Raw genomic sequence first — 12,500 nt, 5'->3', positions numbered from 1 at the left:
GCGCATGTTATTAGCTGAGTGTATAGTATTGTGGCTGACTCTGGGACACTGTGTGTGTGTGTGTGTGCGCGCCCGTGTGCGTGTGTGTGTGTTTGTGTGTGTGTGTTTGTGTGTGTGTGTGTGTGTGTGTGTGTGTATGTGTGCGTGTGTGTGCCTGTGTGTGTGTGTGTGTCTGTGCATGCGTGCATGTGTGTGTGTGGGTGCATGTGCATGTGCGAATGCGTGTGTGTGTGTGTGTGCGCGCCCGTGCGTGCGTGTGTATGGGTCTGTGTGTGTGTGTGTGTGTGTGGGTAACTGTCTCTCACTTGAAGAAGGGCACTGCCACGGCGTTCTCGTTGAAGTAGTCGTTGATGTAGGTGGTGAGCAGCCGCCTGTCCCAGTCGTCGGTCACGTGACCCCCGTAGTTGACCCCGGCGATGAGGTACTTGAGGGCGTCCCAGGGGACCTCCTCATACTCGTCCAGGTAGAGGCTGGTGAGGTTCTCACTCACCTGGGGGGGGGGGGGGGGGGGGGGGGGGGGGGGGGGGGGGGGGGGGGTTAGCGTGTTAGCGTAGCAGAGAGCAGCGGTTCAAAGCCCAGCACTTCACACAGAATAAAACATATTTTAAATACTGACATGACTCAGCTGCAACCTCTTCTTTATATTTTCCCCTCACGATACTTCCATTCTCCTCTTCTTCTCATCCCCCTCTCACCCCCCTCTCTCTGTTCCATTCATTTCATTCAACTCAAACAGCTTTATTGGAACTGTGTATTTTGTGTTACCAAAGTTTAACAAGTAATAAAGGCAAACAGTGATCGATGCCCTCTTTCTCTCTCTCTCTATCTCTCTCCTCCCTCTTCCCCCTCCCTCCCCTCCACCAACTTATCTTTCACTTTTCCCCATCCCCCTCCCCCTCCCTCCTTCTCTCTCTCTGTCCACCTCCCTCTCTCTCTCTCTTTCTCTCTCCCTCCCCCTCCCTCCCTCTTTCCCCCTCTCCCCCTATCTCTCACTCTCTCTCCACCTCTCCCCGCTTCTCTTTCCACCTCTCCCCCCTCCCCTCTTCTCTTTCCACCTCTCCCCCCTCTCTCTCTCTCTCTCCCCCTGTCCTCCTCTTCCCCCCTCTCTCCCCCTCCTCCTCCTCCTCCTCCTCCCCCTCTCCCCCACCCCGGCACCTCGAAGTCGGAGTCGTTGAAGCCGTAGATGATGTTCCAGCCCAGCTGCAGGAACTTCTTCCTCTCCAGCAGGACGCTGTGGAAGAAGCAGAGGGCGAAGAGCAGCTTGCGGTACAGGGGGGGCCGCGTGCAGCGGCTGAACTGCGCCTCCGTCACCAGCTGGTACAGCCGCTTCATGTTGGACTTGATGCCCTGTAGGGGGAGACAGAGAGACGCGGAGGCGGCGGGGTGGGGTGGGGCGTGGTGGGGCAGAGGCAGCAGGGTGGGGTGGGGTGGGGTGGGGCGGGGTGGGGTGGGGTGGGGTGGGGCAGGGTGGGGCAGAGGCAGTGGGGTGGGGTGGAGAAGGGTGGGGCGGGGGGCCACAGGGGTGTCAGACAGAGCAGCTGCAGCATCAAAAACAAACACAGGTGTCAGTCACAATGCACCCCAGTGTCATTATTATATAAGCTCAGCATGGTGCGTGTGTGTGTGCATATAAGAGTGAGTGCGCGCGTGTGTGTGTATATGAGTGAATGAGTGCGTGTGTGTATGAGTGAGCGTGTGTGTGTGTGTATGAGTGAGTGAGTGTGTGTGTGTATGCGTAAGAGTGTGTGTGTGTGTATGAGTGACCGTGTGTGTGTGTGTGTGTGTATGAGTGAGTGCGTGTATGCGTGAGTGTGTGTTGTTGACCTTGGGGGGCTCGGTGGTCATCTTGATGCCAGCCTGCAGGATGGCGATGGGGAACTCGGGGTGGGGGGAGGAGCTGAGCCACAGGCGGAAGTCTGGGTGGGGCTCCTCCACCTGCAGCTGCTCCACCAGCTTATCCAGCTGCGGCATCCAGGACAGGGACAGGTGACAGTTAGCCAGGAACACCCAGTGACCTGACAGAGAGAGGGGGGGGAAGAGAGAGAGAGACAGAAAGGAGAGATTACCATTTTAATGTTTGGCGCACAAACACTTTATATAGGCAGGTGCATTTTTTTCACCACTGCCGCAGTCACTGGTACCTCACATATTTAACATATTTACCGGACAGCGTTTCTGAAAGGGCAGAGATAGAGGGTCCCTTACAGAAATGGAATATACGGAAAACATATTGAAATCAAGATACTGCAACACTTGACAATATACGGGAAACATATTGGTAACAATTCGAGACACTGCAATACATATTTTTTTTAATAGTCAGCCGTGATTATTTGGGGAGAATGTCTCACCGCTCTTCACCCCCTCTTTGATCATGCGGGTGGCGATGGGGGCCTGTCCCTGCCCCAGCGAGAGGGCGTGGAAACGCTGGGCCATGCCCGAGCTTTCGGCCAGGTGCAGCAGCGCCCCCGTGGGGTCCACGCCCGGGGACAGCACGAAGATCAGGGGCGTCCTGGTGGTGGAGTCCTCCACGACCTGGCCGGGGGCGGGAGGGACACGGGGACATGAGTGCAGACCTGGCAACCTTCAAACAACCTACAGCGCAAGGACATATGTCTAGACCTGGCAACCTTCAAACAACCTACAGCGCAAGGACATATGTCTAGACCTGGCAACCTTCAAACAACCAACAGAGCAAGGACACAAGTCTAGACCTGGCAACCTTCAAACAACCAAAAGCGCAGGGACACAAGTCTAGTCCTGGCAACCTTCAAACAACCAACAGCGCAGGGACACAAGTCTAGTCCTGGCAACCTTCAAACAACCAACAGCGCAGGGACACAAGTACAGAGCTGGCAACCTTCAAACAACCAACAGCGCAGGGACACAAGTCTAGTCCTGGCAACCTTCAAACAACCAACAGCGCAGGGACACAAGTACAGAGCTGACAACCTTTCAAACAACCAACAGCGCAGGGACACAAGTCTAGTCCTGGCAACCTTCAAACAACCAACAGCGCAGGGACACAAGTCCAGAGCTGGCAACCTTTCAGACAGCCCCGAGCTCAGGGACACCAAGCTCATTAACCCTGGAGGGGTGACAGAAACTTACTCCGGAATTTGTCATGGGAAACACAATCAATAATAAACACTAGTCTCGCAATGAGGGGACAAACTACCTCCCTCACTACATACTGTGGGCCAGAGCCTGTGTAGCAATGGCTGAAATTTTGGCTCCTTAGCATAGCAGCACTGTGACAGGGCTTGTGTAGCAATGGCTGACATTTTGGCTCCTTAGCATAGCAGCACTGTGACAGGGCTTGTGTAGCAATGGCTGACATTTTGGCTCCTTAGCATAGCAGCACTGTGACAGGGGTCATGTAGCAACGGCCCACATTTTGGCTCCTTAGTTATACATTCGTTAGTGAAAGCACTGCAGCACTGTGACAGGGTTTGTGTAGCAATGGCTGACATTTTGGCTCCTTTGCACAGCAGCACTGTGATAGGGCTCGTGTAGCAACGGCTGACATTTTGGCTCCTCAGCCACACATCCGTTAGTGAAAGCGTAGCAGCACTGTCGCAGTGCTCGTGTAGCAACGGCTGACATTTTGGCTCCTCAGTTACACATCCGTTAGTGAAAGCATCGCAGCACTGTGACAGGGTTTGTATAGCAACGGCTGACATTTTGGCTCCTCAGCCACACGTCCGTTAGTGAAAGCGTAGCAGCACTGTCGCAGTGCTTGTGTAGCAACGGCTGACATTTTGGCTCCTCAGCCACACATCCGTTAGTGAAAGCGTAGCAGCACTGTCGCAGTGCTCGTGTAGCAACGGCCGACATTTTGGCTCCTCAGCCACACATCCGTTAGTGAAAGCATTGTAGCACTGTGACAGGGTTTGTATAGCAACGGCTGACATTTTGGCTCCTCAGCCACACATCCGTTAGTGAATGCGTAGCAGCACTGTCGCAGTGCATGTGTAGCAATGGCTGACATTTTGGCTCCTTAGCATAGCAGCACTGTGACAGGGCTCATGTAGCAACGGCCCACATTTTGGCTCCTCAGCCACACATCCGTTAGTGAAAGCACTGCAGCATCGTGGCAGGGCTTGTGTAGCAATGGCTGACATTTTGGCTCCTTTGCGCTGCAGCGCTGCAACCAGGCTTGCGTAGCAACTGGACTCACGGCCTTCATGTCGAGCACGGGCGGCTCCACGAAGCGGGCGCCCAGGTTGTTGATGATGAAGGAGGTGACGCAGAAGGAGACGCGGTCCTGCCGCAGCGAGCGCACGATCAGCATGCGCTGCAGCTCGGAGCACGAGTTCTCCCACTCGCCTGAACAGAGACAGAGAGAGAGGGATCCATGTTAACAGAACAGCGCCACCCGCAGGTAAGGAAGACTGCTGGAGGACCTCCCACTGACTTGAAAGAAACATACCATGGCATTCAGATGTACACATATTTATAAGCTACATTATTACTGATCCTGTGCTAGCAACATGACACGCCACACACACAGCACACACACGCCCACGCACACACACACATACACAAGCCCATACACACACACGCACACACACACTCACTCACTCACTCACTCGCACACACACACACACACACACACACACACACATGCACAAGCCCACGCACACACACACTCACTCACACACACACACACATACACAAGCCCACGCACACACACACACACAAGCCCACGCACACACACACACACACACTCACCGGGCAGAGCGGCGATCTCGGGCTCTGCGCTGGTGTACCACTGCTGCCAGTCTCGGGGGTACTGCTCGAATGAGCTCATGAGCCCGTGGAAGTTGCCCAGCTTGTCCAGCTCGGTGATGTTGTCCCAGTTAGCGTCTGACAGCCAGCCGCTGCATGGGTTGTCCATCTGTCCTTCCTTATCCAGGACCTGAGGGGGGGGGGGGGGGGGGGGGGGGGGGGGGAGAGAAAGAGAGAGGGAGAGAGACAGACAGACAGGTGAAAGCAGGTGATTAGCTCAGTGGCCTGGCGGTGTGATGTGTGGCAATGCACTGCATTTGATTGGTCCTTTCTGTGGCACACCAAAGTGTTTCAGAGAGAGGGGTCTCTCTTACTGGGGTGCTGTAGGCCACAATGTTACACACTTTTCCCGACTCCCAAACCCAAGACTGTGCCCCCCCCAGTACCCACCAGCCCCCCGCGCAGGAAGAAGCTGTACTCATCCATGTGCAGCTTCCCGGCCACTTCCAGGATCTTGGTGCACATCTGGAAACTGAAGAGCAGCTTGTGCCGTTCGAAGAGCCCGCGACAGGTGTACCTGTGTGTGTACATACATACAGTGTAGGGAAACATACCTGTACACAGTGTAGAGGGTGTACCTGTGTGTGTACATACATACAGTGTAGGGAAACATACCTGTACACAGTGTAGAGGGTGTACCTGTGTGTGTACATACATACAGTGTAGGGAAACATACCTGTACACAGTGTAGAGGGTGTACCTGTATGTGTAGATACACATAGTACGCTCACACAAGCATCTACGAGCAAGGGAAACATACCTGTACACAGTGTAGAGGGTGTACCTGTGTGTGTACATACATACAGTGTAGGGAAACATACCTGTACACAGTGTAGAGGGTGTACCTGTGTGTGCACATACATACAGTGTAGGGAAACATACCTGTACACAGTGTAGAGGGTGTACCTGTGTGTGTACATACACACAGTACGCTCACACAAGCATCTACGAGCAAGGGAAACATACCTGTACACAGTGTAGAGGGTGTACCTGTATGTGTACATACACATAGTACGCTCACACAAGCATCTACGAGCAAGGGAAACATACCTGTACACAGTGTAGAGGGTGTACCTGTGTGTGTACATACATACAGTGTAGGGAAACATACCTGTACACAGTGTAGAGGGTGTACCTGTGTGTGCACATACACACAGTGTAGGGAAACATACCTGTACACAGTGTAGAGGGTGTACCTGTGTGTGTACATACACACAGTACGCTCACACAAGCATCTACGAGCAAGGGAAACATACCTGTACACAGTGTAGAGGGTGTACCTGTGTGTGCACATACATACAGTGTAGGGAAACATACCTGTACACAGTGTAGAGGGTGTACCTGTGTGTGTACATACATACAGTGTAGGGAAACATACCTGTACACAGTGTAGAGGGTGTACCTCTACACAGGTAGGGGTGTAGGGGGCGTACCTGTACACAGCGTAGGTTCTGTAGGGGGGCGTACCTGTACACAGCGTAGGTTCTGTAGGGGGGCGTACCTGTACACAGCGTAGGTTCTGTAGGGGGGCGTACCTGTACACAGCGTAGGTTCTGTAGGGGGGCGTACCTGTACACAGCGTAGGTGTGGTAGGGGGGAGTACCTGTACACAGCGTAGGTGTGGTAGTCGTTGAGGTGTTCGATCCTCTCCTCCAGGTTGGGGCTGCGCTGGCTCTTCTCGATGCTCAGGTTGAACAGGTCGATGTAGGCGTCCAGGGAGAACTGGTACATGGGGTCCATCCTCCCCATGTCATTCAGCACGAAGAACAAAATGGAGGCCCGCTGGGCACACGGCCGGTAACCCTGGGGATGCACGTGCACACACACACACACGCACGCACACACACACACAAATAACACGCACACACACATATATTATCATGTTGTATTTAAAAGCCTGTACACCTGTATTCTGTCATTAGTTCCCTCAGCCCCTAAGCAGCTCGTTCTGCAGCTCTTTCGTTCGCCCCTCCCTCCCCGCTCACCTCCCTGGCCGTGTCGATCTCGATCTCTGTCTGCTCGCTGGTCTCCAGCTGTTCTGTCACCTCATTGGCCGTCACCTTGGAGGTCTGCAGTGTGTTAACCAACTGCACGTCGTCCAGAAGGGAGCCTGTTGCCTCGTTCAGCAGCCTGGACAACACCGCAGCAGACACACACACACACACGTGCACGCACACACACACACACACACAGAAGCGTGAGGAAAAAAGACATTGGTTTGTCAGTAAAAGAAAAAGAAAAAGAAAAAAAAATGGAAGCCAAGCACACTAGGCGGCAAACTCAGAAGAGGGAGGAGCTCTGAATGAAATGAACACACTGAAGAAAACAAGCTAACAGAGCAGCACACAGGCCTGGTACCACTGGTAGAGCTGGGTGTCAGTTTGTGCATCAGTTCAAATCATGATATTAGGGTACATATGGTATATATCGCAAAAAGAAACATCGCAATACAATATCACTCATTATACTACTTCAATATATATCAACGTATGAACAAAAGGAAAAATCGCCAAAATACATGAATGCAGAACCCTGAAAAGCAGAACTGTGTGACCACCTACTGTGCTGATTCGAGAACACAATTAACAACTGAAATGAATTATGTTCAACTTAAGTGGCTTTGGAATGTGCAGACTATGAGCACCGAACAATACAGCTAATAAAATTCAATAAGTTGCAAATAAGCCATATTAGAAATGAATCAAAGTTGTAATCAAATGTATTCATGCAACTGTACTGGCATTCTTTCTCAAAACAGAATTTAATCAAAGTTTGTTTCAACACAGTTTGTTCTGAAAGCAAAGGGAATTATTGGCTCACATTTTAATAAAAGACAACTTTTTTTTCCAAAACAACTGGAAAAATCTTTCATCTGCTTTTTCCGTTTATCTGCGGCTTGGCTAATGAAGACAGATTCTGTTAGTTTAAACAGTCTTAACTGCCTCCAAAAATGTAAGTAATTAATCTCTTTGTGGTGTCTTTTTGGATCCTGAAAGAATGTGATCGGGATGAATCAGTGATGCTCATGGGAGATTTCAGCTTCAGCTGAACGAAGATGTGAAATGTAAAGGATGCACAGGAGGTCACATTTGCCAGGAAATGGCTGTCATTTAATGTCTAAGTCTCCAAGGTCCACCATTTACCTAAGAAGGGTCCGATTATGAGCATGAATTGAAAAATGTCAAGTGGGATCAATTGCTGTCCTCCAACGGCCTGAAAAATGACGGTAAGACACGAACATCGACACTCGAGCAGCGAGAGAAGGAAACATCCAGGAATTCCATAATTAAAAAACGAACACAATCGTGGTCACATGACGTATGACAGCGGTGGATGAGAAACAGGCTTTGCTCAGAGAGTCTGGATTAAACCCCCGACCGCACTAAGGGGCAGAGGTGGTGGGATGACTGCAGAATTAGCCACAGCCAACTTAATTATCAACATACAGAACTGAGGTAAAATATAATTGTTCACCAATCTGGAAAAAAAACATCAATATTTTAAATGAGTAAGGAACCTGGCTACAAGAGACATCGCCCAAAGCAATTCTACAACGTTTCTGACCTGGTTCCTGCTACTGAAAAAAAAAAGTGATTGAAAGCATATGTTCCTTGAGGAACTCCAAAACCAGGAAGGAACATTCCTCAAAGATACAGTGACATTCTAAGAGCCCATTCTGACTTCTCACATTCTGATAAATTAATCTCTACAGAAAGTTGACCTTACAGATGCATGAAAATCCGCAAAATAACCGAGTAACTCCCTATTTTTGAATCTGGCGATTGTTCCGAAGCAAGTAACCACAGACCAATCAGAATGCTGCCAGTCATCTTAAAGTAGTCACGCAACTGGTCGTTCATTTACAAGCAATTTCACATCACACTTGGCTTTGGAGCAAATTACTCTGCAGTTGCTGTTCCTTGGATTACATTAAGAAGATTAAGTCTAAAACAGACAAAGGGGGAGAGTTGTTGGCTGGTAGTGTGGCATTTTATCAATTACGTAAAGCTTTTGATTTAAGTTTAATATGTCTTTGAATGCGTTATATTATGTGGGTTCACACTTAAAAGATAGTAAGATGTAAAAGATACGGGAAAATCACAGGCAAACACTCGCAGTGTACTTCTAAGACAGCATCGTATGTGCGTTTGAGTTAATCCTAACGCGAACACGTTCAAAAGCAGCTTGACCTAGGCCTCGGGACAAAACATCTGGCCCCTGTGCCCCGCACGCGACAACAGCAGGGCCTCCTCACGCACCGTTCATCAAACCAGAGAGTTGGAGACACGAGGAGAAACGGCTTTCTCTGCTGTCGCAAGACCCAAACATGATGGTGAGACACAGCTGTATAAGATATCGTCCAATCATCAGACGGCTGGGGAGGATGTGAGATGTGTGGGACGCGGGGAAGAAGGGTTTAGCTCTGGGGCTTCCTCCTCTCGTGCGTTACAGCCGACCGGCTTCGAGTTAGTCAAACAGAGCGGAGCGCCACCCGACGCGTCTGCCACCGCCGCTCTCCCGCAGATTACACACCGCTCGCTCCTTTCAGCGTCTGCGCCCGCGTCTTACGCACGCACGCCGCTCTCCTGCAGATTACACACCGCTCGCTCCTTTCAGCGTCTGCGCCCGGGTCTTACGCACGCCGCTCTCCTGCAGATTACACACCGCTCGCTCCTCTCAGCGTCTACGCCCGGGTCTTACGCACGCCGCTCTGTGTTCCGTTTCACCGCGTGAGCCTCAAAGTCTCAGGGTCTGTAATCAGCCTGGAATATTACGACTGACGGCTTCTATATGATATATGATTGATAGATGAGCGATAGATGATAATAGCACATTACATTACAGGCATTTAGCAGACGCTCTTATCCAGAGCGATTTACACAACTTTTACATAGCACTTTACATTGTACCCATTTATACAGCTGGATGCATACTGAAGCAATGCAGGTTAAGTACCTTTCTGAAGGGTACAACGGCAGTGTCCTACCCGGGAATCGAACCTATAACCTTTTGGTTAAAAGCCCAGTTCCTTAGCCACTGTGCTACACTGTCACCCTAATCCCTCATTAATCCCTCATATTCCCCCTGATGAAGAATCATACCATAGAAATATACAGTATGTGTTGGAAGGGTATCTGGTGGGAGGGTTTCAGGTTAGCAGGTTTTCTCAGTACCTGAGAATCTCATCCTCCAGCTCCTGCAGTTTTCTCTTGCCGGTGGCGATGTTGATCACCAGGGAGTCCTTCTGCTCCTCCAGCTCTGGACGCTCCTTCCTCACCACGATCCCCAGAAGCTGGGCTTCCAGACCCTGATACACACACCGTCAGACCATGAGACACAAACCCTGGGCCTCAATCAACACTTGCTTTTAATGTTGACATATACAAGAACGTGGTCCTTTTTTAATGGTTTAAAACATTTTTTTGCAGATGGCTCAGAACTGTAGAATAAAAAAATTACCCTTGCATATAACATAAGGTTCTCAAAGATAAAAGCAAACACACACATACACACACGCACACAAGCACACAGAGACAGACACACACACACACACACACACACACACACCATGCCTCCAGGAGCAGAGCTAACGTGCTGACCTGCTCCTTGACCGCGAAGTTGACGATGGTGGTCTTGGTGGAGATCTCGGGCGTGTAGTGCGGGTTGGACAGCTTGGTGGTGATGTAGAAGCGGAACTCCGGGCTGTACTCCACCTCCTTATCCCCCAGCTTCATCAGCAAACGCCCCCCTGCAGCACAGACAGTTCAAAGGTCAGAGGTCAGGTGTACAGAATACACAAACCTGGGGGGGTGTTTTGAGGAGAGTCGTGTCGGTGTACAGAAACAAAAGTGAGTGTTGAGGGTCAGAGGAGAGATGCTAGAGTTTGGGGTTATCAGGTTTAGGGGGACACTAGAGTTTGGGGTTATCAGGTTTAGGGGGACACTAGAGTTTGGAGTTATCAGATTTAGGGGGACACTAGACTTTGGGGTTATCAGGTTTAGGGGGACACTAGAGTTTGGGGTCATCAGGGGTTAGGGGGAGCCCAGAGAGACACTAGAGTTTGGGGTTATCAGGTTTAGGGTGACACTAGAGTTTGGGGTTATCAGGTTTAGGGGGACACTAGAGTTTGGGGTTATCAGGTTTAGGGGAACACTAGAGTTTGGGGTTATCAGGTTTAGGGGGACACTAGAGTTTTGGGTTATCAGGGGTTAGGGGGAGCTCAGCGGGATCGGGGGTCGGGGGGGGGGGTTGGTGCTGACCGACGCGTTTCAGGGACTTGTTGAGGATGGGCGCCAGGGAGGGATCCAGCTCCTCCTGCACGTTCTGCAGCAGGACGGGTGAGCCGAACTGCACGGCGTTCTCCAGCGTGCGCAGGAAGTCCGGCATCTGCAGGTCGATCACCTTCAGGCCCTGCGGGAGGGGGGGGCGGGGTGGGGGGGGGGGGCAGGGGGGGTGGGGGTCAGCGAGCTGTCACAGTCCGACATTTCGAAACGTGTCCCGAAATGCCACCGTTCACCCGCGTTGTTAGAGAGCGTTTAAAGGTCTGCTCCGCTCCCATCAGCTCGGCAGAGCTGGAATTCGCGAGAAAAGGTCAGCGCTCTTTGAAAAAGAGCAAAACGAAAAAAGCGGGGAACAAAGACGGAGGGAAACTGACAAGGTCTACGTGAGCGCCAAGCACAGCGACCCGGAGAGACTAAACGCCAATAACAAAAAAAACGCCCGGGCGTACTCCCTGCCTCAGTCCCACTCCGGGTAAATGCACCCGCACATCGCGTTATTACACTTCAGTCTACGACTGCTTCGTATGTATGCACAGAAATAAATGTATCAAACTGGGTGGAAATAAACTATATTCCAAAAAAAAAAATCAATGCACAGAGAATGGTTGTATACATGTTGGAGGGACGGGACAAAGGGCTGTTTTCCAAACGGCGCAGGGCATGTTGTGAGCTATGACACAACATGCCCGAAATGGTATTTTCGTCACGGACCAGCGAAAATGTACATCTACCCCAACTCACCCGTTCCGATTCCATGTTCTTGATCCACTTCAGTGCCTGTCCTTGAGGGTCCACCATTAGCGGCCATCTTAGGGGGAAAAAAAAACACACAGAAAGAAAGAGTCGGTCGGAGGGAGCTAGGAAAGAGAAGTTCAAAGAGAAACTCCAAATGGTGCACGAAGGCCAGCAGCAGAATTTTGGATCCGTGACCAATCACAGCAGCCGCTCCCAACATACGGCAGGCGCACACGCACCACTACCGGCAACCAAATGGCCTGCAAGCGCTCGATGAACAGCAAGCATGGGTCCCAATTTTTACAGAAATTGACTTATTTGTTAAAATATTTATGCCACGTTCCCATTCGGTGCGGCTATGTGCTCTTGCTCACCTTGAGGCGAAACAATCCGCAGTTATCAGCAGAATACACGGCAGGAAGGATATGTCCGAGTCGCGTGGGTATTTACAGATATGCTAACTGGACTGGCCTAAGCGACCATATCTTTCTCTTTTTCTCCCCGACCCACTGCTTTGTTTTTTCACTGCCTTGGTACATATCTGAAGTCTAGAACCTTGACAAATCTCTGACTTTGAGTAACTTAACTAGTTACTAGTAGAATTATTAACTTTCCCTGATTATAAGGGTTCAGCACATACACACACACGCACGCACACACGCACACACACATACTGGCAACTCAGAATAAGAA

The 12,500-nt window shown here is 50.8% G+C and overlaps 1 protein-coding gene across 1 annotated transcript in view; it reads right to left on the bottom strand.

The window, feature by feature from the left end:
- The window catches only part of dnah2 (dynein, axonemal, heavy chain 2), a 108,949-nt gene that overhangs the window by 9,368 nt on the left and 87,081 nt on the right, over positions 1 to 12,500 (bottom strand). The window contains 13 exon segments of the mRNA XM_035410966.1: positions 306 to 490; positions 1,156 to 1,347; positions 1,825 to 2,015; positions 2,352 to 2,535; positions 4,181 to 4,329; positions 4,735 to 4,921; positions 5,182 to 5,308; positions 6,395 to 6,594; positions 6,777 to 6,921; positions 9,966 to 10,099; positions 10,392 to 10,540; positions 11,052 to 11,202; positions 11,814 to 11,880. Coding sequence (XP_035266857.1) covers positions 306 to 490; positions 1,156 to 1,347; positions 1,825 to 2,015; positions 2,352 to 2,535; positions 4,181 to 4,329; positions 4,735 to 4,921; positions 5,182 to 5,308; positions 6,395 to 6,594; positions 6,777 to 6,921; positions 9,966 to 10,099; positions 10,392 to 10,540; positions 11,052 to 11,202; positions 11,814 to 11,880 — 2,061 coding nt within the window.

Source organism: Anguilla anguilla, chromosome 3, assembly GCF_013347855.1.
Source record: "Anguilla anguilla isolate fAngAng1 chromosome 3, fAngAng1.pri, whole genome shotgun sequence".
Classification (NCBI taxonomy): Eukaryota; Metazoa; Chordata; class Actinopteri; order Anguilliformes; family Anguillidae; genus Anguilla; species Anguilla anguilla.
The sequence above is the reverse complement of the archived record's forward strand: the minus strand, read 5'-3'. Positions and strand labels throughout refer to the sequence as shown.